A 26,498-nucleotide genomic window follows, 5' to 3' on the forward strand; every position below is an offset into this window, starting at 1 on the left:
GCTGAAAATGCACCAAAAGATTAGAAGTTCCACTAAGAACTAGGGCCGTTGGTAGAGGCATATGTGTGTGTGTGTGTGTGTGTGTAGGATTATGGGGGTGGGGGATGGGATCAGGGTGGGGAGGGATTTCTTGGTTAGCACAATAAATTATAGGGTCACTTAGAGGTCGAGTTGTATTTTCAACTTTAAAAAATATATATAATATATGTATATAATATATACATCTTTATGTCTCTGTACACAATCTATACTGCAGCACAGCAGCAAAACATTTAGTTTAAAAATCCAGTGAAAATGTTGGAAGCATGCAGGCTAGAATCAAGGCAGGAGGAGGGGAGCCTGTATGGTTGCCGCCAGAGCACCACCTGGACATGTGCAAAGACAAACATACACACATGGAAAAACAAAATTTACAGGGAGAACAGTAACCACATCTACAAGGAAAGATTTCACATGATCACTGTAATAGGCAAGTGGACAAGCCCCCAGGACCTCATTTTCATCTTAATAAGCCAACTAGAAGAGAACTCCTGAAAGCTGCAACTGGCAAGATTGGAGGAGAAAGACAATCAAGCCTGGCTATCCTGACCCCTCTCCTCATCTCCCTGAGGCTATTTCTTTTATTCATTCCCTAGCATCAACTGTTTCTCTGCCACTTAGAGAAAACCATTCCCAAATTCCCTGAAGAGGTGAACTCCCTTGAATCCTTTGTAGATCCCAGGCATTCATAAAAAGCTCATTCCAATTAAATACCGTAGTTGTACAAGGTGCACAAAGAGAAGGACAACTGAACAAGATAAATCAGAACAAGAATATGGCCGATGAGATGATATAAACCTCAATAGAGACCTGATTGAGTACAAGAAAAATGTATTAGTGTAAAGAATTGGGAGATCTTTTTTGGTGGAGCTCATGTTCTGAAATAATTTAGTCTATATTAAGGTTTTGAGAGTTTTTTTTAAGTATAATTCTAAATGTTGTGGGCTCTCCATCCAGCTTTCAAGGGCTACAGTTGAGATCTTGATGATATTGGAGAATCATCATCTTTTTCATCTTCACGGTTTCTGCGATGCCACAAATTTCCTTCAGAGGAAAAAACAAGTATAGAAATAATGAGTTTAGCACATTGCCAGATGCCCAAATATATAGACCCTAAAGAGAGCAAACAAAGATTCTGTTAGGAGACAGACTGGTTTGTTTCTATTGTACCAACCACCTCTGAACCATCCAAGACAACCAGTTGATACCATGTGAGCCAAACACAAATGGGATGAGTTCTCAGAACCTGATAATCCATGGAACTGCTATTGACCCCTTCAAGGTCTTCAGAAAGACTCTCAAACACCATGGTCTCTCAAATAGCAGATTCTTATAGAATCAAACCCACTGGACCAAAGTTGAGAAAACACAGCTTGGTCTAGGAGATTCTCCCTTGGCATTTGTGCAAACTTTTAGTTCTTCAAAAACAAAACAAACTGCCACGCTCCATCCCTTTTCCCCATGCACTCTATTGCTATATCTTTCAAACTTTCTGGTTGTCTAGGCCAAATTTAGAAGAGACCATTGACATCAGAATTGGCATAACTGACAACTCTAAGAGAACCTTATTTTGAGCTCCACCGATGTATTAATAATGAATAAGTCCAATTTTGAAGAAGAGATGGAACCAAAATTCCAATAATACAACATACAAATTTTGTATTTCCAGGGAGTTACTATAACAAGGAATAAAAATGTTTAGAAAGGTAATGGAACCTTGTCCTGACCCTATAGGTGCCCACCACTGATACCATCAAACCATTTCAAATAATATTGCTTTCAGGACCAAAAGCTTGTAGTTGTATTTGACTAGGAGAGAGATATAAGTATGACTATTGTGCCAGACTTTATCAACCTGTAACAGGAATGGGTGGAGCAGAAAAGTAACTGCTTATTATCATTTTTCTCTTCAGCTGTCTATTTCACAGAGACCACACAGCAGGGTTCCTTTTCAGGTTCTTTCCCTGACAGTGTCCATATCACATTCTAACTCACCTTGTCTAAGGAACTGCTTAACATTACCTAAGGCTGGCTCCCAACTAGCCTCCTCCTCTATCACCACCACACCTGTGAACATTTCTAATTAGAGTTTTAGGTCCTTGGGAGATACCAGTGCTACTAGGGAAGTTTTCATGACCCCTATGCCTGTGGGGGAGACTTACCAACAAAATCCTGGACTCTTTGGCCTGACTTAGGCTTATCTTCCTCTTCTAGTTTCTTCTTCCTCAGTTTAGGGAATTTAACTTTCATTCTGAGGCTTCTACTGTCAGTGTCTGAAAATTTGTCCTGGGAAACCACAGCAAGAAGAAGGTCAAAATGTTAGTTGCTTAACATTCAGAAACAACTCCAAAAGACCTGGCAAGATGATGAACAAGGATGGCTGAAGAAAGCAGGCAGATCTGCTGTATATCCAGGTGAGGGAGACACCCCTAACCACTAGTCCTACGTGCTAGGAAGGCAAGTCTTCTTTACTAATATCCTATTCTGTGTCAGGTGCCTTGCTAGATGCTTTAATAAATCCTCTCATATAAGCCCCAAAATAATCTTGCAAGTGGATATTATCACTCCTATTGCAAAAATGAGGAAGCAGAGTCTCAGAGAGATAAATATGTCACCGGAGGTCATGCAACTAGGGATTAGTAAGGTGAAATTGCTAGAGTCACTGCTAGCTCATGTGGCACCTTTGCATGAATTAGAAAAAAATCACCTCTTCCTTCAGACATATGGTTTGGTGATTCCCAACTCACTCCCTTGTCCAAATACCTTCCTATAGGGAAGAATCTGCTACCTAGACCACCTAATTTCCTGTCTGGAATGTAAAGAATGTTCTTTGTACATAGCTTTTAATTATGAATGTGGGTTCTCTACTATACAGATCATGCAGGCTCTTTAATTCCAGCTCAGCCTTTTAGTCTTCTCACTTCTACTAAAGCATGCTTGTTTCACTACTGGTCTCAGTATCCTAAGGTTAACTTTGTTGCCATAAAGTTCGGTCAAACACATTCCAAGAAACTTTGGGATTTTCTTCTCTTTAAGATTATGTATATCTCTGATCCCCTCTATTAGAAGAAGAGTATAAAACTGTCCTCCTCCTCTTCCTGTTCTGACCCCTACTTATCCTGTCTCCTCTAGATTACGTACAAGGGCCATCAGAATTGCCTTTCAGAAGACACCTAAAGGAAGGCCACAGGATTTTGCCCCTCAGCCAAAGCCTCGGAAAGCACAATGAATAATTGACTTTCATCCTGCTTTTCCCCACCAAAGTGGATCTGCATCTTCTCTGGTTTTAAGGTGAGCAATAATGTCATGTGAATGAGCAACAACTTCCTGGCTTTCTTTCAATCCACTCTGCCCTTCTTTAGAGCCTTACTTCTTCATCTTTATGGAAATACTGCAGCTCAAAAAAGAAATTATGCCCTAGGCCAGGCAGACTCACATACTGAGACCTCTGGCCATGGATGGTTTTTCATAATTTCTCTCAATATCCAGCCCATTAGCATAGTTCAGGGGCTTGGTGAGATATACTTGAACTGAGTAATAATAGAAACAGGGTACTAGAAGAGTTTGCTTCCTTTTCTGCATGGCAGCATGTTTCCCTTCTCCAGAGGGCTACTGATCAAGAGCAGCAAAGTTGTCAGCAAAGGCAGATAAGAAAGTTATTAAATCCTTTAAGGCCTGAAGTTGTATGTGGCTTTTTCTCTTAATTGGTAACCTGATTACTGTATTAGTCCAAACTTGCCTATATGGCTTGTTGACATGCGTACAATTGGTGTATGGAGCCAGAAAACAGGTACAATGCATAGGGGAACCAGGGATTCCTACAGCTTGAAATGAGCCATTCCATGGTGAGGAAATTTAAGGAAAAACCCTGTCAGACCATAAAGGGTATAATTTACCTAGTGATAGGTGGACATCTTTGGGTCATTTGAGTTATTATGTAGAACTATTTTTCGATCTCAAGAAAGTGCTCAGAGTTGTCCAAAAATGATAGCTTCTCTACAGCTATATTGTAGCTACTACTACCATGCTTGATTGTCTTTTAAGCCACACACCTGGTAGGGGAAGGCACTGGAAACACTTCTATCCTCCCAGAGGGGGATGGATAATAAGCAGCAGAGAGAGGTGATATTTGGGAGATTTAATCACCAGTAAGGCCTTAGAATCAACCAACAGAGGTTGGTTGTAAGCAGTTGGTATGGCCATCATGGTATGTACCAGATGCAGCTACTAAGCAGAGAGGGGGAATTGTGGCCAGGAGAACAGCACAGAAAAAAAACAATCTTGCTTATTCTTTCCCAATCATCTTCTACCACAGAATGGTTCTTCTTCCTGATCATTTTTTTATGGTCATCTAATTTTTCAGTGTGCTTTCTACCTTGTTCTGTCTACTTATGATGAGGAGGTAAGAGAAGAAGCTTCCATTAAGCTCAATCCAAAATCGCTACTAGACTCTCTCTGCTATTCAGTCGCTGTTCCCTGGCCCACACTAGAAGGTAAAACACAAAGAAGAATTCCTCTTCCCCTTTATTTCCCAATCCCCAGATCACACACCTCTGGGACAAGGATTGAATTCATCCAGTCAATCTCAGATAGCTTTTCAAACTCCTTATTCATGGCATCCAGGTTAGTTTGCAGTACAGCCTTATCTTCAGCATTTCTCAGCTGGTGAAGACAAGAAAGAGAGTGAATGTCCAATGCCTCGCACTCTGCCATTGTAGACTCTTGCCCTCTCCCCGACCCTAGTTTTTGCTGGTGGCCATGAGACCATAGGGTGGCAACTTGCATCTCTTTTGTCCTTGGGGTCATGGAAAAGTGTAGCGAGCTCTTTTCTTTCTCAATTGGGAGACCCAGGAAACAACCAGATTGTATGGCTTTCCTTGGTACTAGACATGCTCACAGTTTGGTAGGAAGAAAGGCCCTTTGACCAGCATAAATTAACACCGAGTTCATACCCCTGCAGCCTAGGGTCTAGGATAAGTGCCCTACCCTTGACTCTAAAAGTCCCTGGAGATATATAAGTGTCTCCCTAAATAACAGCTACCAATTTTTGAGCACATACTGCATGCTAGACGCTGTGCATGCATGATTTCATTTCATCTTTACAATAACTTTATATCTATAAGATACTATTCTCATTTTATAGGGGATAAGACAGACTCAAAGAAGTTTAGTGCTCAAAATCACATGGCTAGACAGAACCCTGATCTGTTTAACTCTATAGCCTACCCTCTATACCACACAGCCCCAGAAAGGATATGTGAAATAGCCAGATTCTGGGGATGGGGGAGGATCTTTATTACACAGCTATTGTAATTTAAAGGCTGCTTTTTGAAGCAAGGAGAGGGCTAGAGAGATATTGGCTCAATTTTCTTTTCTGGCAAAGAGGGCCTGCCTCCGCAGTCTGTGCTTTAGCCCCTATCTATTCACTGTCAATAAGAAATGAGTTTCAGAGGTTTGTCCCACAGGTTCAGGAAACACAGTTTAAGTATTCCGTAGTAACCCCCAGCACCCACAGTATGAACTATATTCAGTCCATGGGAGACATAAAATGTATTATTCTGGAATCATCTCCAACTCAGACAAAGTTCTAGACCAGCAACATAGATGGGATAGTTTATGTTTTAGTAAATAGTGAACTGGGAGAACAAATGCATACTGATATTTTCATCCTGAACATGTTTTACAGCCCACCTTGCTTGGCCTCACCTCTCCTCCCTGGCATGCTCTACTTTCAACCTGGTCCTTATGTGGCCTCTTGCTGTGCATTGGGCCACTTGATGTTCCAGCCATAATTAGAGCCTTGCCTACTTAGGGTCACAAATGGGTGTCAGGTAAATGGATAGGGGATGGGGCTGAAGGTTATGGTCAGTCAGGATGGAATATGAGAGAGAAACAAGTCAGGGCTGAAAAATAATCTCTTGACTTTTGTCTTACAACTAATGATTTAGGACAGTACCAGGTATCCCAGATGCACAGACATTTATGTGCACAGAGCAGTGGGATGGGGGAGAATGGGTATCGGAAAGAAATGGCCATCACTTCAAGGTAATGGGGGAAGGGGTGGGAGTCCTTAGGGGCATGCTTACCAGCAATGCTCAAAAGGGGTTTGGTAGTCAAACCCAAAGGCACAGAAAAGAAAGGAATTTGGGCTTTGGAAAATGATTCCTAATTATAACCAGAAAGGAATAGAATTGCTTCCTAATGACTTCTTATTTGGCATCTGGAAACTTAGGCTCTGAAAAATAGTAGATGGGTGGGCTTGAATCTTGTATTCTATTCTCCTGTCCTTCTGGCTCCAGTGGAAACCTTGTACAGGACTCTTCTCTGAGGTAAATATGCAAACTGACTCAGGACCTTGTTGCTTATTTCTTGGTTCCTGTCCCAACACATCATTAGCCATAGCATGAGTGAGGTTGCCAAATAAGGGAAGTGGGAGTTACTGGGTGGGATTTACTTCATAAGTCTACATCCCTCTGCCAAAACCGAGCTCCATACTCCCTTTCCTCAAGGTAAGGAATAACAACACCCAAATGAAATAAGCCTTATCTCCATGCTACCTCTATGACATAGCCTTTCTGGAGAAACTTTGTCTTTCTTAGTTAGCTGCCTCCTGCCCATTGGTCTCATTTGGATGTGCATATGTGTGATTCTTTACCAGATCCTTTATTAAGTATGCCACATACTCTATTTGGGCTTTTGGCTGGCAGGAAACAATATTTATAAGATGAGCCTCAAGAAAGCCTGAGTGACAATGAGAGGTCAAGTTCCCATATTTCCTGCTGCCCAAACTGGCAAGGCCATTGAGTTCTGTGTATGTATAGAAGATATGTTTGTTGCTACTGTCTAAAGCTGAAAGACTATAGCTTGGGATTTAGGTGCTGGGACAGCTTTTCCTGATTGCCTTAGCCACTCTGCTGCCTGTGTAGTGTGCCAATTAGATGTGCAAATGGAAAAGAAGAAGATATACTTTTTGAAATAACAACTCAGAAGCCCTTCTTCAAATAAACCATAGATGAGAGACAAGAACAGCATCTGCCTGAAGGCCTTAAACAGGACCCCAAAACGGAGTGGTTATCATCAGTTGACTCATCAGACCACGCTCACCAAGTGTGCTTATGGACTTTGCCTTCTGTAAAATACTCAACTACGCCTCAGACTATTTTTCCTAACACCAATAAAATTTACCATCTATCAGGCTGCCACTATGTAACAAACATAGCTAGGGACTTAATATACAAGTCTGTTTAATCCTCACAACAACCTGGAGAGGTAGAGATTGCAATTCCTATTGTATAGGTAGGGAAACTGAGATCCAGAGAGGTGAAGTTATTTCACATAGCTAGTGTTATGGTTTCAACTATGTTCTCCTCTCTTCCAAAAGATATGTTGAAATCCTAACCCCAAGTACCTCAGAATGTGACCTTATTTAGAAATAGGGTCATTGCTGATGTAATTAGTTTTTAAGATGAGTAGGGTATGCCCCTGATCCAGTATGACTGGTATCCTTATAAAAAGATGGCCATTCGGAGACAGAGGGACATAGAGAGAACACTGTGTGAAGATGGAGAATGGGAATAATGCATCTGCAAGCCAAAGAACACTAAAGATTGTCACCAGGAAGAGGCAAGGAAGGATTACCCTACAGACTTCAGAGGGAATATGGCCCCATTGACTGTAATTTCAGGCTTCTAGCCTACAGATCTATGAGAATAAATTTCTGTTGTTTTAGGTCACCCAGGGTTTAGTATTTTGTCTCAGAAGCCTTAGGGAACTAATACAGCTAGTAAATGGAAGATTTTGGATTTGAACAGAGTCCCCTAACTTTTCCCACTATTCTATACTGTTTTTCCCCATGGTGAGAAATATGTGAACACTTGTGAGATACAGAACAACTCAAAGGAACTCACTCTTTTTTACTGAAGCTATTTTATATATAATGATAACAACCTACTTTTGACTGGCCTGGTCTGGACCCAGGAGAGGGGGAAGACTTTTCTTCAAGGATATGGTAGTCCCTATGGGTTAGCATAACCTGTGAAGTGACACAATCAGTGACAACCTTGGGTGAGGTTGATACAGCAGAGACTGCCAGGTAAGCACCTGGACAAAATGCTCCTACAGGTCTTCCAGTATCCTAGATCCAAGCATAGACCATGACCATCTTCAGATGGGAGACTTTGCCCTCCCTTGTTCCAACCCCCTCCACTCACCAAGTTTTCATCCAGGAAAGCTTTGGTGTCATTGTAGAGCCCTTTAAGATTAAATGTAACATCTACTGCATCATTTCTGCTTAGAATCTGAGAAAAGAAAGAAAAAGGAAGAGAAAGGACAAAGACAGAGGAGTTGTTGGTTAGCAAGCATGCAGCAGCTGGCTTCTCTGTGGGAGGGTAGGAGCAGGCTAGTAGGATATAGCTGTAGTAAAAGTATTCAAAATATAGCACAACTAGTACAGCATGGATACCAACCAATCAGAACTGACGCCAGCTGTCAACCACTGTAGCTGTATTGGTGTGTCCTTTGAAGTGACATAGCACGACTTGGTATTTGGCATCATTGATTGAATACTATTGGTATAGGGAAATACTAATAGCAAACCAGAGAGTAAATTGTTGCTGCTGGGCTAAAGCTACCTTTCCCATTATAGGTGAAGTTACGCCCAACTAGCCCTCTTCTTGAAATTCTAGGCCTTGAGCTCCAGGCCTCCTCCAACTAAGATTTGACCCAAAATAAATAGGTAACCCACATTTTAGGAGGCCCTGATCCTATATGTGGCTCTTTTGTATCTTTTGCCTAACACTGAAGTTACTTTTTAAAAGCATCCTTTAAATCTGGCAATGGGTAAAGTCATGGGATAACATATTTAACATCAAGCATCCTAATCTGGACCTTTCCTTCAAGAGGAAAACCAGGGAAGCTTGGAGCTCAGGTTTCAGTGACAGGTGTCACCTTAATAGGTTACCTAGGATGAGGAAGAGCCAAGGCCAAATTTCTCTCCATTCACTTGCCATTTATCCCCTGAAGTCAGTGTAGTAGATGGCTATCAGGGAAGAGGACTAGCTCTCAGGCTGATAAAATCTGATATGGGATTTCCCCAGTAGTCCTCTGGACCTGTAACAAGGAATACCTATGTGGTTTCCCCTCCACTCTATCCATCAATTTCCTGACATATCATTTTCCCAGTTTTCTCACATAGCCTTTGGCTCCCCTTCCTTCCATTTCATTCTTTTTATTATTTGGTTTGACTCTTTTCCTTCATCTGCCCCTTTACCCCTTACCTCAATGAGAGTACAGGAAGCTGCACCTACCTCGTTGCCATTGTCTTGGCCATAAAATACATTGTTCAGGGTGTTAGCACTGGCATTCACAGAATCCATGAGAACAGACACATGCTGGTGGACCTTGCTCAGGTGAGTAAGTCTGTAATAAAACAAGGACAGATAGATGAGTCTGGAGTTCTGAAGGAATTCTGGCCTGGGGTGCTGGTGAGGGTTAGGATAACAATAGAAATGAAAGCCCTAGGTACCCAAATTGAAGTTTTTACTCCATCCTATTGTTTCTACTCATCTCTAGGTGACCACATATGCCAAAAAATGTTTCTACTCTTCTCTAGGTATTCATCTTTGTCCATCCTTGTATCACCTGTATTAAGTACTGGGTTCTTTGGGAGAGTAGGAGACCAAACTAGGGAAGGGCAGCTGACACCAGGAACTCCAAGGCCCTCCTGATATTTAAGGGCAAGGATAAACATTCTTAGTCCTGTTGTGTCTGGGGCAGCAGGAGGAGATCAAAATTCATCTTTGGGCCTAATGGGAGGGGTCCAAATTGGCTTATTGCCGAGCATAAAGACCATTTCTGCCTGGATCGTTAGGGTCCCTGTCAATCTTCAGAGCTCTGGGTAAGACTCCTTTCTGATCCCAGGCTCCCCAGAAGTCAATAGACACAAATTCGCTTCTTCTCTCTATCCCTTCTTAGGATTCCCAGCCCTGTATTTGGTCTAATCCACTTACCTGCTGATGAGGTTTTCTGCAAGCTGAGCTAAGTGCTGCATCTGGGCAGACTCCTCATCAGAGAGGCTACATTGAGATTCTCGGGAGTCCAGCTGTGGTTGAGAGGCAGCTTGAATTTCAGTATGCTTGCACTTCCACATTTTCATTGAGTTCTCAATGTCCTGGAGATGAAGACAATGGCAGATCCTAATGTGTACTGTAGTTAAGATGGCATGTGAAAGATCTGTATGTGAGTCTGATATTTGTGGGTATAGTGAGTAAAGGGAAAAGAAGGCACAACCATTCAACCATATACCAACCTACACAGCTATACATCTATGCATTATTTTATTCAATGTCTCTTCTATACTAGGTACTTTAGGTTTTTATTGTTATTGATACTATGTCAAGCCTTGGGACAACATGCTTCAATTAGACAAATGTCTGCCTTCCAGAGACTCCTATATGAGGGCATCATTATCAATAAAGACAGTGGAGCACCTTTCATGATCCTTTCTTTGCCAAATCTAGGTAATATGTTGTGATGGATTTTAGAACTAGACATTTAATTTTGAATTTTTCTTCTATTATTTACTGGTTATATGACCTCTAGTAAATTATTTAACCTCTCTTGTCCTCATTTTCCTCACCTGTAAAATGTTAATAAGTGTATCTATCTCATAGGATTGTTGGAGGACCTACTTGAGAGAATATATGTAAAGTGCCCAGCACAAAGTAGACAGTTTATAAACTAGACTTCCCCTCCTTCTATTGCTGTTTCTATGGACTGTCTTCAGGTCAGAATGGAATAAAGCCCCCAAGCATTGAACATCTATCTGATCAATAATGGCTCCTTTCTAGCTTTAGATAATTTAGCTGAAGTGTATGACATTTGTGAATGCAGCATTTTAAGGAGCCGTAGAGGAACCTAAAGACCATATTCAATGAAGAATCTCTTATTGAAAGAGCGGATTTCTCCATACGCACCAGAGGCTAAAGCTCTATGTGCAGTGGAGGGAGGACAACTTTGTCTAAAACTACAGGAGGGAGCTCCTTGTCTCACTCTCTTGGACAGTGGTTTGCAAATGTCAGTATATATCATAGTGTCTCAGGGGCTGGTTTATAAATGGGAGTTCCCAGGAACTACCCATTTCCATTCTGATTCATTGAGTCTGGTGTAGAACCCAGGAATGTTCATTTCTAGCAAGCACCCAAGGTGCTCCTGATGCAAGTAGCATTCAGACATCCTTTTGAGGGTATCTGCTTGACTAGAAGTATTCAGTACTCAAGTGATAACTGTAGATGAGACAATGTAGGAACCCAAGACAAGCCTTTCTCTTCTTACCCGATCTCTTATCAGCATTTGGGCAGCATTCTTGTATCTAATCTTGATAAGGCCTGGCCTCTGAATCCAGGCCTCCCCATCCACCTGCACTGGGATACCTTCTTCACCATCAATGGTTATCATCACCTCACGGCACTGCCAGAGAAGAGGAGGGAGAATGGGGGAGAAAAATGAGGCAACTACTATAGAACAATCTGATAATCCCACAGTCATGGCCTTATTTATATCTGAAACAGGACTGGCAAGGATGTGAATCAGATTATCTCAGGGAGGAAACACCTGCTATCTATGGACTTTTTGCTCCTTCTACCACCTCTCTCTCCAACCTTAGCCACCTTGCTGCCCACCAGATAATTGCGTTCCTCCACCCTGACACTCTTACTCCCAGTTAATTCCTGGGACTACCCTATACCCTAGGTTGTAGGCCCAGAGCTCAGCCCCCTCCTGGTGCCCACTCAGCCCCTGCCTACCTGGGCGATGCGATGATGATGCAGGTTGATGATACGGGACATTGCCATCTGTATGGAACCAAAGATTGCCACTACTTCCAATTTCCCATCATCTATTGCAGGAGCCTCATATTCCTGAGGTAGAAGAAGTATGTCATATACAACCCCCCCCTGAGAAACCACACTTTCTCTATCACAAGCAGGTGTGTTTGAAGGTTCCTGGTGAAAATTTTTCTAGTTCATGAAAAGTGGAGTTACTAATTTTTAAAAGGGAAAAGATGAGGTCAGAAAGTCAACCTAGGACAAGGGCACTAATATCATAATTCTTAGCCCCCTTGGAGATCACAGCTCTCAGCTGGTTCCCTCCCTGTCCACAGTAGCATCATAAATGCCCAAGGCCATTCCAGTTAGACTCATGGCCTTCTTATGTGAGCTCAGAGGAAAAGGGTCATGGCCAATTTCCCAGGTTTAATCTATAGACATCTTTGGAGAAAAGAACATGGCCTAGGTAACATTTCAAGGATCTGCCAGGCCTGAGGAATGGAAAATTCAAAGTCCAGGCAATACTTAAGAATTGATCTGATTCTGAGGGAGGTCTTTGGTTGATTCTCGTGCTCTGACATGGTAATTGCCTTTTTAAAAACTGCTTATACAGCTGCTACTAATAAAAGTTCCCAACCCTCCTCATGTTCCCTCATTGTCCACTTCCTACTCCAGTCAGTCCAGCTCTCCTTTCTGAGAGAACCTTAGAGGGTCCAAACCTCTCTCATTCCCATTTCTTGTTTCATACTCACCATGGTTGCCGTGCTGCTTCCCCAGAAGTTGATGCCTCCGGCATAGCTGGTAATGTTGAGCACTACAATGCCTTGCAGATTTGGCAAGGAGATGGCTTCTCCATCACACTGAAAAGTGGAGTTACTATGTGAAGATACCAATGTGAAGAGACATTTACAGAGATGGGAAAAGGGCTCTGTCTTCTCTTCACACTATTCTTTTCTCATCCATAAAATAGAAATCTATCTTCATGCCTTTCTCCCATGAGCTGTGAGTGAGCTGTGAGTTAAAGCTTGGAGAGAACCAGGGATATAGGGAAAGTTGATCCCTAAAGTCATGATATTTTCTTTTTCTATGCCTAGAAAGGATTACTCTTTTTTCCACTAACCTCCAGGTGCACTCGTTCTTCAAGTTTCCTGTAAGAGCGTTGCAAAAGTTCCTTGCTTCCCAAAAGGCCATACCACATCTTGTTCTTAAGGCGGCTACTACAGGGAGATAATGGTAGAGAAAGGCAGTCATATGGTGAATAATATAAAAATAACTGGATGAGGAAAAGCAAGAGGGAACACCATTTTATTCCTCAAGTGCCTTCATATAGAGAGGAGTCATACTGAATGGAAACTGGACACAGGAGGGGAAGCTACAGCGATATAACTGGTATCCCCATGCAAACACATGCTGAAATGGGTTTCTGGGCCCTTCAAAGCCTCAGTCTCCCATCAGTATGTAAATTTGCCACTTTTTCTTGTTGCTGATATTGATTCAGACTTGGAAGAGACAGGCAATATTGAGAAAGTACTACTCATAAAAAGCCGTGAGCAGAGCTGGTTGTAGATACTAGCTACCCTGGCAAGTGTCACTCCCATTCCAGAAGCTCCATATTTCAGTTGCTTGGAATCAATTTTATTTGAAACATATGACTCTTAGATTGCAATTTCTTTGAAGTATAATTTTTCTGCCAAAGTGGAAGGATTTTCTAAGATCTACATATCAAACACTAATTCAGTACTGTAAAATAGAGCTAAATTTACTAGGTAGATTATAGAAAAGGAGCCAGTAGAGAGAATATAGGACAGGCAAGGGTATCAGGAGGCTTGGGGTGAGGGTGGCAAGGACAAGGTCCTGGTGATTGTAGGATCTCTGATAAAAACAGGCTGAGGGCTTACAACCACTAGAAAGACTGGCTAGAGTTTACCATAAACTTTTAAAGTAGAGCCACATAAATGAGCTACCACAGGGCATGAGTTTTGCAATGCAAGAAAGCTAGCACAAAATTATTGGATTCTGTTTAAAACCATTAAGTTATTTGGGTACTTTAGTTTCCTTATCTATAAAAATAGGAATTTAGTTATATGGAAATGCAAAATACTAGAACAACCAAGACAATTCTGAGAAAGAACAAAGTTGGAAGATTTTCATTTCTCAGTTTCAAAACTAACTATAAAGCTACAGTTATCAAGAAAGTGTGGTATTGTATAAGATAGATACATACCAATCGAACAGAAGTGAGAATCCAGGAGAAAAAAAAACTTACATTTATGGTTATGTGATTGTTGAAAAATGTGCCAACGTCATTCATTACAGGAAAGAACAGCTTTAAAAAATGATGCTGTTATAATTGGATATCCTTATATGTGCAAAAAGATGAACTTAGACCCTTACCTCACAACATACAAAAAATTAACTCAGTGTGATTATCGACTTAAATATGGGAGCTAAAACAAAAAAGATTTAAAAGAAAACTGCAAAATTTTAGAACCTGGGTTAGACAAATATTTCTCTATATGGCATAAAAAGCATGGTCCATTAAAGAAAAAAAATGATCAATTGGGTCTCATCCAAATTTAAAACTTTTGTATTTAAAAAGATAGCATTAAGAAAATTAAAAGAAAGCAACAATAAAAAAGGCAAGCAACTGAGAAACAATATTTGCAAATCACATATCTGATAAAATACTTGTTCTTCAGCCTTGGTTTGCTCTGAGAAAGAGGTTCTGCTTGCAGGTGTCAGTAATGACCGTGGGGGGCATGTTTCTTTTTACTTGTGGTTTCAAATTACCACAAGAACTCCAAGACTGCCTTAGGGTTTGACTGTAGTATAGAAGTACCAAAGGGTGCCAAGCAGGCTAACACTGGATGGAGTAAAATCAATTGGTTCAAAAGAACCAGGTTATGGAACACCAACAACTGGTAAGGTGATACTTTGCAGCCTTGCCAAGCAAAAACAGACCTGAAGCCACTACTAGAACCTTGTCAAGCACTCACAGAAAGAACAAAAATAGGCAATTTGCTGAATTGAGCCCCTGTAATAATTTTCAATAACAGTAACACAGTTAGCTATATTTACACAGCAACCCACAGGTCTAGACTATGAAGACAGCTAAAGTCCAGGATGTCAATGCAGAGTCATCACAGACTAGGTCAACATTTAGGGCAAGCTGACTGGCTAAGCTAACCTTGGGATTTGATTTGTTTTACTTCCAAAGAACTTCTTTTTTTCTGTTGCTTGTCTGAGAGGTAGGGGATGTAGGGATACATGTGCATATTGTGATTATGTGTCTGCACATAGGAAGGGGAGTTTATTTTCCTTACTTGTATTGTCTTGGGTGTTCATCTCTTCTGGTGTTGAATTCCAGAGAAATTTTAGCATCCAGCCCAATTCCAAAATAGTTGTTCATGACACACCTTTCTTTGAAGCGTCTGAAATTAGCCAAAGGGAAGAGGACAGACATTGGTGCAGGAAAGAAGTGCGTTATCATTGGGCTAAAGACTTTATATGTATGATGAAAGAGTACTGAAGGAATGTCCCTTTCACACTGGGCACAAGACTTAACATTCTTGAGAGGCACATGTAGGTGTCCTATTGTGTTAACAACTAGCTTTGTGAGCTGTAAGAGAGGGTACCCAGTTAGTTGAGAGGATTCAGTGGGATTGGGATTCATAATAAAGAAGTTGTTTTTGGAGGCTCTCAGATATGAGTGGCCAATATTTTTTCCACATATAACAAAGGGAAATAGAATCATTGATTTATTTCCATAAAGAACTTGTGAGTACCTGAGATAAAATGAACAAGAGTAAAATAAAGTCTGTGCTACTGTTTTCAGAGATATCTGGACTCCTTTGTAGCACTTTCACATCAAAGAGCAAAGTGACCACACAATCGTGAGAAAAGACTGATAAAAGAAGCTCTTTCTTTTTCTCTCTCTCATCTATCTATCTATCTATCTATCTATCTATCTATCTATCTATCTATCTATCATCTATCTATGTATCATCTACATAATCAAGCCATTTTTATTCTTTTGAATCCATCTCAGGTGTTACCGTCAAAATCAGTGGTGTGCTGGGGGTAGTTTGTATCAGCTCATGTCAGCTGATTATGCCTCACTTCCCAACTCTGCATTCGACATTATACCAGTAGCTTGAAATAGACCACGGTGGGAGAGTTTAGACCAGTTAATAAATCAGGGCTTTTTTCTCTCATAAAGCTGGTTATTAAACTTTTGTCAGCACACCAATGGGTCAAAACTCATTAGGTAGGTCCATGAGACCTCAGACATGGACTTAAGCTAATGGTGAAGTGGAAGGGAGTGAGGAGTAGATATAGGAATAAATGAGAAGCTGCAGAAAACTTCAGTAATTGCAAACTATGTCCTTCTTGTCCTTAATTGAGTGTAGCTACTCAATTATAGATAATTTTTAAAATTCATTACTTAACTGATCCTACATCTCTCACATGAGATTTGCCTCCCTCAACCACGGTCCAGAAACTGCAGTTTCTCTAACTGATATTAAAGTGATCTTAATGGAACTCAAAATGAGTGAATGGGGGTGGAACTTGGCTGCTGGGAATATTTGAAACAGGTGGGGCTAGTAAGAAAGACATCTTTAGATTTACTACATAGTCCCCTAAATGTCCATTTATTTTTTTAGTACCTCCATAATTGACTATTAAAGGCAACAGTGGAAAAACAAGTCCTTTGAAATAACAAAAGCTAACACATTTATTATTTATAATAATAACAATAGTAACAACTATTAATACATATAAACCTTAACTATGGGTACCAAGCACTTGCTCAGTGCAAGTACTATGCATATATAAACTCAATAAATACAACAAACCTATGTGGCAGGTTCTAAAATTACCTCCATTTTACACGTGAGGAAACTGAAGTTCAGATTGGTTGCATTAGTTGTGTAAGGTCACCCAGCTAAGTAGGAAGTAGAGTAAGGATTTGACTCTGGGTGTCCTTAGATTATGTTCTTAACCAGAGAAAGGAAGATGCCATAAAAAGGTGAGAGGGCTAAATGCTTACATAGTTTCAGTTGTAAAATGTAAGTGCTCCAAATTAAGGTTATCTAGGTCTTCATTTTTGAGAGAAGGTATAAAAGACAAAGTTCCACGATGAGAACCTAGACACAAAAGGCATCACATTGGTGTCAGGTGCAAATAAGAAAGCCCTCCCCCAACTTGTATTTCACCTATTTTCTCTGTGGGAGTTGGGTCAAACTCAATGATCTTATCTTAGATAACATTCAGTGTTTTCATTCCAAAGAGGGATCATCTTGGATGAACAGAGACTTCCATTTAGAAGATAGTGAGGCTGGGCTGCTTGCTTGCTGGCAGTGAAAATAGCTTTAAATCTTGGGTTTCATCAGGCCATCCTTTTCAAAGGACCTAATGGTGTCATTACTTCTGGACATTGTCATGAGATCTTATAGTGTGAGTTTTCTGGGAAAGAGGGAGGAATATCTACTGCAGAGTAGGATTATGGTTAAAGGAAGATGCATGAAAACACACCTTTATTTTCTGGGCACAAGAAGACAGTGGTGAAGGCTAGAATAAGAGAAGAGAAAGATCCTTACGATGTCTCGGGCTCGTCTGGCTAGTATCTTCTGAGTCATCTTCCAGGAAGAAAGTTGAAGTAAAGTTCTTAACTGATATTGTCTGTCGGGTTTGTTCATCCAAAACTGTAGAGAAAAAGTGGAAGGAATGGAGAGGGAGGTAGGGAGGAAGGAAAGACAGAAGCAAGTGAGCAAACAAGGATGGAGGGAAGGAAGGGAAAGTAAAGGAAGCAAAAAAGGAGGGAGGGAGGACTGGTCATATTTATTGGGTATTTCTTGAACATCTCTTTCATTTAGTTAATGCCAGTCAGTGTTTGGGTAGACAGTGGAGACTCTCATTTGACCATTATCTCTCCTTCATGATGCTGTTTGTAGTCTTAGCTTTTTTTCAGTGTATATCCCCATGTCTCTTCATATATATGCCCGAGCTTTCTGTGTTTTAATGGTTATGATTTTTTTGTCATCAAGTAAATGTGGTTGTGAGTACAAACTCAGGGACAGAGGTGTAGGGGGGTGGGCATGGTGAGGAACTCTCTGCTCTTCTACCTTCATTCTCACCTCTTTGTTAATTCATTTACTCATATGAGTTTTGTTATAAACTTGAGCCTCTTGGACTATGCCATTCTTTTACTCAAATGTCTCACCCATATCCAGAATATTTGATAAGTCTTCCTTTCACCAGCCTATATGTTGTATAAGTCAGGTGCTCAGCCCATACCAAAGCTCATAGGTTCAATTCCTATCCTACCAGGGTGCCTTTCTCTGTCTCATGGACACAAGCTGATTTAGAATCTGACGTATATGTTGATGGAACAGGCTGAGGGTTGGTCATGACAGGGTTATGACTATGCCAGATTAATATGATCCCTACTACTTGCAAACTAGCTATAGAAATGGAGACAAACCATTTAATTCTCACGCAGTGCAGAAGGGAAATTTCCTTTCTTTCTTGGAAAATTGGCTGCAGTTCCTAAAGGTACCAAGGCAGGAGAAGGTACCATAGCTCAAAGTCAAAGGGACTCTCTTGCTACCTGGACTTCTGCTCAATTCCAATAGATCAGGTAAAACACACTTGGTTTTACACCATCTTCTGATCTGTTTTCCAAAGAAGCATGTGGGGAAGAAGTGGGAAACCAAAATGTTAAATTAAGAAGATGGAAGAGTTGAAAGTTGGAGTAATTTTTATACTGAGTTGGAAGCTTGCAGTCTGTCATGAGTTGTGGAAAATGGCAATCAATTCCAGAGCTGCCAAAGCTATTCTCAGGACCCTTGTGCCTGATTAATACTGTATAGGACATGCAGAGATGAATACTACTTTCTTTCTAAAATAGTCACAGGCTTGGTGGTTCGATGGAAACAGAGCAAATGTAAAAAAATTCATGGCTGCTGGTGAAAGCAAACAGAGCATTGAGCATCTGTAATTCTTTATAATGAGTGTTAGTTCCAAAAATAAATGAGTAATAAATTAGAGTTGAGTACCTGGGAGGTAAGAGGAACCAAAGGGGCAGCTTACTAAGACTTATACTTTTCAAATCAGCAGAATTTGAGGACTGATTTTGGATGCCATATGAATGCAGGATTTAGTGAAATGTTGCTAATGTCATCATATCAAAAATCTAGACCAGTAAACCATTTACTGGAATCTTCTCTCTTCCCTACTTCAGTTATCACAACCCTAGGATCCTTACCTTGTTCAATTTGGAATATGATGAGTTTCAAGGATTTCTGGAGATTCTTGGCCTTTGTGGCCAGCTCCAACTTGCACTTGGCTATGTGGTCTGTTTGAGGAACAAAGGGCTTTCCATCTGCCTTGCCACTGTCTGCACATACTGTAGCATACTTCTCAATTGCTGCCTCCTCAGACAGGACATCATTTAGGACATTGAGCTTGTCATACATTAAGTCACTCTATACAGGGAAGAAAGAGACAGAATATTGTTATGAGGGATTAGTGATGAGAAAACAGAATGAAGAGGTGGGTGGTATGGGGAGAAGTGGGAATGGGTAGTAGTAGTTTGCCAGGAACATTGAACATAGAAAGCGACTTGTTGGGAGATGAAAGTTCGGAAAAAGAAGTACTTGGGTAAGTGTGATGAGATAACTAAACAATGTTAGGGAATCAAACAGATATCATTTGTTTCTGGGCAGATATGGAAATCAGTGTATGTTGCTGAGTCTTTCTCACGTCAGACTGGCCTGTAAAATGGTATGTAACATGGCAAACACGAGGAAAGATAAGTATTTATGGATTGGTGTTTTCACGGGCATGCTCCTATTGATATGGATGTGCCTCTGCATGGGTACCTGGTGTCTGCCTTTGTATGTGGGTATGTTTGTGGATATACTGATTATGGCTTGATTCCCAGCTTCATCACATAATAGTTTGTGATTCGAGGCAAGTTACCTAATCTCTTTGTGCTTCTATATTCTAGGGCAGTTTTGAGGATTAGTTAATACATTAAAAGTGCTTAACAGTTCCTGGCACAGAGCAAGTGCTATGTAAGTGTTAGCTATTGCTGTTGCTATTGTTATAGAGTGGAATGTGGGTGTATTTCTAGTAAGTATTTGTACATATTTTCAAGCATGTTCTGGTATACAACAATGTACATATCTACTTGATGTGCACTTCTGTCTGGGTGTGGATGAATGCTTGGTATATGATTAGGTACGTGGTACATGTATAAGCATGCATAGTGCCACTCTTCATTTGGTGAAAGATATAAGTTTAAGGAGGTGGACATTCCCCATCAGGGAGGCTTACTAGCTGATCCTCCCCGCCTTTCTCTTTCAATTCCCAATGAGAGGCACTTTTATTAAAAATGGGGCCCTGGCTCCACAAAGAGTATAAGACTGAAGGAATGGAAACTTACTTTCAAAATCACAGACTCTATTGCTGTATTGTTCTGTTTTATCTGACTCCAGGCCTTTACAATATCAAACACAAAATCTTCCACTGCAGAGCATAGGAATCTGGAAATATAAGATAGATGGCACAATGAGACATGGACTATGAGATCCAGAGCCCTTTTCTCTTATAATGTCATTAGTCTCCATCTTCTTCCTCCTTCTTCTTTATCTCTTTCTTGATCTCTCCTCCTTCCCTTTCCTTTCAGCACTTCCCCCTACTCTCTTTCCCTTCTCTATTTGTTTTTTTTTTCCTGCTTCATGTACATAGAAAAATATGCAAGTACCTAAGAGAATTTAAGTAGCATTTCTTAGTCCAAATTCTGAACCAGAAAAGAGAATTCTATTGATCCACCTTGGATTAGACTTTCACCCTGGGTCAAATCAGCTATAGATCAAGGGAAGGGCCCAGCTAATTTAGTACAAATATAATGATATTGGAGAAACTACCTGTAGGGAATGTTTCTCAAAGGAGAATGTGGTAGGTTTGGCAGTAACCCTCCGAAAAGCCCCAGGAGGAATGAATGATCCACATATTTAGAATGGGAGAATGTGTTGTTTAGGGTATGAAAAATCAACTGTAGTAGGTGCTAGAGAGACCTTTCCTAGTGTCAAACAGAAAACAAGGTGTTCCTACTGTAGTAAGCTATGCTATGCTCTTGAATGTGTGGAATGTTGTATTTCTCTTCTATAACCCTTCTTTTTTTTCTTAAAAGTTAAAAAAATTTCAGTTACTTTTGACATATGATATTATATTAGTTTCAGGTGTACAACTTAGTGATTAGACATTTACATAACTTACAAAGTAATCACTCTGGTAAATCTAGTACCCATCTGACACTATACATAGTCACTACAATACTGTTGACTACATTCACTATGCTATAATTTGCATCCCCATGACTACCTTGTAACTACCAATTTGTACTTCTTACTCCCTTTCACCCAACCCTCAACCCCCTCCCATCCAGCAACCATGAAAATGTTCTCTGTATCTATGAATTTGTTTCTGTTCTGTTTGTTTATTTTCTTCTTTAGATTCTACTTCTAAGTGAAATGATATGGCATTTATTTTTCTCTGTCTGACCTAGTCCATTCAGTACAATACCATCCAGGTTCATCCATGTTATTGCAGATGGCAAGATTTCACTCTTTTTTTATGGCTGAGTAATATTCCGTGTGTGTGTGTGTGTGTGTGTGTGTGTGTGTGTGACCTCTTTTCTTCTTTATCCATTCATTCATCGACGGACATGAAGGCAGCCTCTATATCTTGACTATTTAAACAATGCTACAATGAACATATGGATTCACATGTTCCTTCAAATTAGTGTTTTGGGTTTCTTTGGATAATAATCCAGAAGTGAGATAACTGGGTCCTTCTTTGTTTCTTGTTATAGACTTTGTTTTAAAGTCTATTTTTTTCTGGTACAAGTTTTGCTACCCCACCTTATTGGTTGTTTGTTTCCATTTTCATGAAACACCTTTTTTCATCCCTTTACTTTCAGTCTATGTGTGTCTTTTGTTCTGAAGTAAGTCTCTTGTAGGCAGCATCTGTAAGGGTCTTGTTTACTTACCCATTCACCCACCCTATTTTTGGATTGGAACATTTAATCCATTTATATTTAAAGTATTTGTTGATAGATATGTAGTTATTGCAAGTCATTATTCATATTTTTTATCATCTTTTCTTTCTCCCCCCCCATCCCTCCAACATTTCCTGCCATACTGGCTTGGTGGTGATGAACTTCTTTAGCTTTTCCTTTTCTGCGAAGCTATTTATTTGTCCTTAGAGTCTAAATGATAGCTTCACTGGCTAGAGTAGTCATGGTTATAGGTCTTTGCTTTTCATTACTTTGAATATTTCCTGCTAATCCCTTCTGGCCTTCAAAGTTTATGTTGAGAAATCAGCTGACAGTCTTGTGGGAGCCCCCTTGTAAGTAACTAACTGCTTTTCTCTTGCTGTTTTTAAGATTTTTGTCTTTAACCTTTAGCATTTTAATTATGTTGTGTCTTGGCGTGAACCTCTTTGGGTTCATCTTGATTGCTACTCTCTGTGCTTCCTGGGCTTGTATGTCTTTCTTTTGCCAGGTTAGGGAAGTTTACAGTCATTTTTTTCTTCAAATAGGTTTTCAATCTCTTGCTCTCTTCTTATTCTGGTATCCCTATGATGAAGATGTTGGTATGCTTAATGCTGTCCCAGAGGCCCCCTTAAACTATCCTCATTTTGGGGGCATTCTTTTTTTTGATGTTGTTCTGATTGGATATTTTCTGTTACCTTCTTTTCTAAATCACTGATTTGATCCTCTGCTCATCTGATCTACTACTGATTCCTCCTAATGTATTATTCATTTCAGTTATCATAGTCTTCATCTGACTAGTTATTTTTTTATGTTTTCTATCTCCATTTTTGTTTTCTATCTCTTTGTTAAAGTTCTCTCTCAATTCATCTACTCTGTCCCTAAGTTCATTGAGCATCCTTATAACCAGTGTTTTGAACTCTGCATCTGGTAGATTGCTTGTCTCCATTTTGTTTATTTATTTATTTTTTTCTGGAGCTTCGTTTGGTTCTTTCATTTGGGACATGTTTCTTTGTCTCCCCATTTTGGCTACCTTCATGTGTTTATTTCTATATATTAGTAGAGGTGGTATGTTTCCCAGTCTTAGTTGAGTGGCCTCATGTAGTAGGTATGCTGTGGGGCCCAGTGGCACAGTCTTCCCTGGTCACCTGGGCCAGGTGTTCCAGGGGTGTGCCTTATATGGGTTGTGCATGATCTCCTGTTGTAATTGAGTCTTAGTTGCTCTTTGCAGGTCAATGTGAGGGATTGACCCTTGGGCTAATTGATTGTGAGGACTGGTCATGACTACAATGGAGGAGCTGTTGTGCAGGAGCTGACCCTATGGAGCAAGATTCATTTTAACAGGGTTTTGGCCTGCCCAGTCTGGCCTTTGAGTGTGTTGTCCTCAGATGTGACCCCAGGTGGCACTCTGGCTCAAACCGAAGCCAGCCACTGGACATGCAGGCCAGGGCCTCCTGGAGAATCCCTCCTATAGGCCAAATTCAACTGCAGCCTGGGTGCTGCCCAGGGCCACCTTGCATGAGCCACCAAGCAATCCACAGATGTCTGCCACCCACACTAAGCTTGGATGTACCTCAAGAGACCAAATCATGAATCAAAGCTGCCTGCTGCTGGTGCTAAGCTTGGGCTGCTCACTAAGAAGTATGGGATATGCTGAGGCCAGATGCTGTTTGTTTAAATTTGTTGAACCTTTATGAGATTTTAGGAAAATCCACAGCATGAGCCAAGGTGGGTCATTTCATAGAAAATCCACTAGAAGTGGCTTGGGCGGTCATGCAAGTTGGGTGGGGCAGGGTCTCAGGGAATCACCAGGGCAGAGTGACAAGTATTGGCCTGATTGATGAAGACTCAGAGATGACAGCTGCTTGAGTCTGTGAGCTGGTTGGGGAGAGCTCAACCAAGGAATCATATCCTCTGCTAGCCCTTCTGTCTGGGAAAAGGCTTCCCCTTAATTCCTTTCCCCAAAGCCAAACAACTCAGTTCATCTCTGTATGTCCCTGGCACCTATGGAGCTGCTGCCCCCAGGGCTGGATATCAGAACAAGTGAATCAGTCAGTGAGTAGGTCTGCATACAGGCCCCTTAAGAGGAATGTCTGTGACTCCAGTGGCCCTTTGTCTCACTCAGCCATAATCTCTGCTGGTTTTCACAGCCAGAAGTTGTGGGAACTTCTCTTCCTGGCACTGGAACCCTGGGCTTGGGAGCTGGTGTGGGGATGGGACCCCTTGCTCCTCGGGGGGTCCTCTGCAGCTGAGATATCCCTCCCATTTCTTAACTGCCACACCTGTTGGTGTGGAAGCTTCCTGTTCTGTGTCTCTGCCCCTTCTACTGGTCTTGAGGTGGCTTCTTCTGTAGACTCTTAGTTTTAGGACTTCTGTTCAGCTAGACTTCAGGCAATTCTCAATGATGGTTGTTCTGTAGCTTAGTTATAATTTTGATGTGGACATTGGAGGAGATGAGCACAGCATTTACCTACTCTGCCATCTTGATCAAAAGTCCTCCCCTTCTTCCAAATTTCTGGCTTGCAATTTTATCTTTTTGGAGTAGCAAGAGCCCTTACCCAAATCTCATTTTGTTACCTAAACTTTCCAGGAGGTTTAAGTTGGAAGAAATTTGATTTCAGAAAATAAACATATACAGAAGGCCCTCAAATAACATTGTTTTGTTCAATGTCATTTTGTTATAATGTCAATAAGGTGCTGCAGGAACTTAGCTCTTGTTTATATCAATTAGCTTATGGTATAATTGATTTCATTATACATTTTTTACCATTGTTCTAAGAACCTATCGATGATGTCAAGTGAGAACTTAGTGTACTTTGCTTGGCCTCAACACCCCAAGCTATCAAAATGAGCCCCATCTCTAACTGAGGAACAGCCCATGAGGGGCAAAAACATCCCAAAAGTTAAGAGCTAAAGAAAGATTGACCTAGTTGCGATGATCATCTCTGTGGGGTACTTGGCCTTCAGGATTTTGCTCAGCTCAGTGGTTGCAGATTCTAAGTGTTGGATGGCAGCAGCCTAGGGGGAAAAGGAGTGATCAGCTCTGGAACCTTCACACTGAGACATAGTGTACTGCCCATCTTCATCCCCATAATTTTTTCCTACTGGCTCTTTACCATCAATTAAAATATCTCTCTGGAAATGATCATAATCAAATAATTCTTGTTGAAGGTCCCCATAGATAATCTTAGATTTGTGTTCATTCTAAAATTAAGACATGCATATTATTTCCTCTCATTTAAATCAATACCCCAAAACTCATATAAAGGTGGTACTGTTTGTTTTAAATAAACAATCTAATATTACAAAGCTAGTAAGCAAAATATCTGGGATTTGAATCCACATCTTTACAATACCAGAATGTCACCTCTTATTAGTAATAGTAATAGTAGTAATAATAATAGCCTCCACTTATATAGTTCATGCTATGTGCCAGGCTTTGTTCTAAGATTTTTATATATATATGTGTGTGTGTGTGTGTGTGTGTGTGTGTGTGTGTGTGTGTGTGTATATACACACATATATATGTATATATATATGATACTACTTTATGTATTCTTTATAACAATCCTGAAATAAGAATTATTATTATCCCCATTTCACAGAACAGAAAACTGAGACCCAGGAAAAGGGAGAGCTGATAAGTGGCAGAGTCAGGATTCAATTCCAGGAAGTCTGGCTCTTGAATCTGTACTCTTAACTACAACTTATACTCCTCCTTCTCCATCACCCCTTACATTTAAACATCCACCAAGTCCTGATGATTCTCTTTAATATGTCTTAAATATGCCCACTTCTCCTTATCCCTGTTACTACTTCAGTGATCCAAATCATCATCTTTTGCCTAGACAATTACAGCATCTTCCATCTTTTCTCCTTGTCTCTAGTCTTTATTCTTTCTCCATATACCATGGAACTCCCCTGCATAAAATCTTTCTATTAGATAGCAGAATAGATAGATAGATAGATTTGTGATGAAGTATAGTAAAAAATTAATGGTAGAATCTACCATTTAAAATTTCCTGTATGTTTGAAAATTTTTATAATAAGATTTAAAGAAACCATTATATAATTCTCATTGCTCTTAGGATAAAAGTTAAAACTTCCTACCATTGTTTAGCAGATTCTTCCTGGCCTGGCCCCTGATTACTTCTCCAGCCTCGTCTTTAGTTGTTCTCCCTGTATATCCCCTCATTGGCCCCTATGCCTTAGTCATTATGAATATTTTTTCTGTTCTGTGAATATTCCATACTCTCTCTTGCTTTTGGAACAACACAAACTGTTCTATCTGTCTGGAACATGTCTCTTCTTTCTCACTATCCTGGTTAACTCCGTCTGGTCCTTAAATCTCTTCTGAAAGAGAGTTTATTCTGAGAAGCTTTCCCTAATTACTCCCAGACTGGGTTAGGCTCACCTGCTGGGTGTTCTCACCCCACCTACACACACTACTTACTTATATATACTAACAGTCATACTACATTATAAAAACCATTTTTCTACCACTGCAACTAGATATGAGCTTCATAACCCCATGGATTAAGTCATTCTTCTTTACTAACTAGCATAGCTCACACATT

The 26,498-nt window shown here is 40.5% G+C and overlaps 1 protein-coding gene across 1 annotated transcript in view; it reads right to left on the reverse strand.

The window, feature by feature from the left end:
• Positions 1–663: 663 nt before the first annotated feature.
• DGKK (diacylglycerol kinase kappa) overlaps positions 664–26,498 on the reverse strand; it is a 95,442-nt gene continuing 69,607 nt past the window's right edge. The window contains exons 13-28 of the mRNA XM_016153268.2: positions 24,848–24,939; positions 20,311–20,410; positions 19,129–19,348; positions 17,462–17,566; positions 16,912–17,008; positions 15,185–15,292; positions 12,982–13,078; positions 12,614–12,721; positions 11,841–11,954; positions 11,371–11,505; positions 10,047–10,207; positions 9,315–9,456; positions 8,250–8,336; positions 4,591–4,701; positions 2,202–2,325; positions 664–1,083 (exon numbers count right to left, since the gene is read on the reverse strand). Of these exons, the coding sequence (XP_016008754.2) occupies positions 1,007–1,083; positions 2,202–2,325; positions 4,591–4,701; positions 8,250–8,336; positions 9,315–9,456; positions 10,047–10,207; positions 11,371–11,505; positions 11,841–11,954; positions 12,614–12,721; positions 12,982–13,078; positions 15,185–15,292; positions 16,912–17,008; positions 17,462–17,566; positions 19,129–19,348; positions 20,311–20,410; positions 24,848–24,939 (1,878 nt within the window). The 3' untranslated portion in view covers positions 664–1,006. The remainder of the gene's footprint in view (positions 1,084–2,201; positions 2,326–4,590; positions 4,702–8,249; positions 8,337–9,314; positions 9,457–10,046; positions 10,208–11,370; positions 11,506–11,840; positions 11,955–12,613; positions 12,722–12,981; positions 13,079–15,184; positions 15,293–16,911; positions 17,009–17,461; positions 17,567–19,128; positions 19,349–20,310; positions 20,411–24,847; positions 24,940–26,498) is intronic.

This window comes from Rousettus aegyptiacus, unplaced genomic scaffold, assembly GCF_014176215.1.
Source record: "Rousettus aegyptiacus isolate mRouAeg1 unplaced genomic scaffold, mRouAeg1.p scaffold_m13_p_9, whole genome shotgun sequence".
In the NCBI taxonomy this organism is placed as follows: Eukaryota; Metazoa; Chordata; class Mammalia; order Chiroptera; family Pteropodidae; genus Rousettus; species Rousettus aegyptiacus.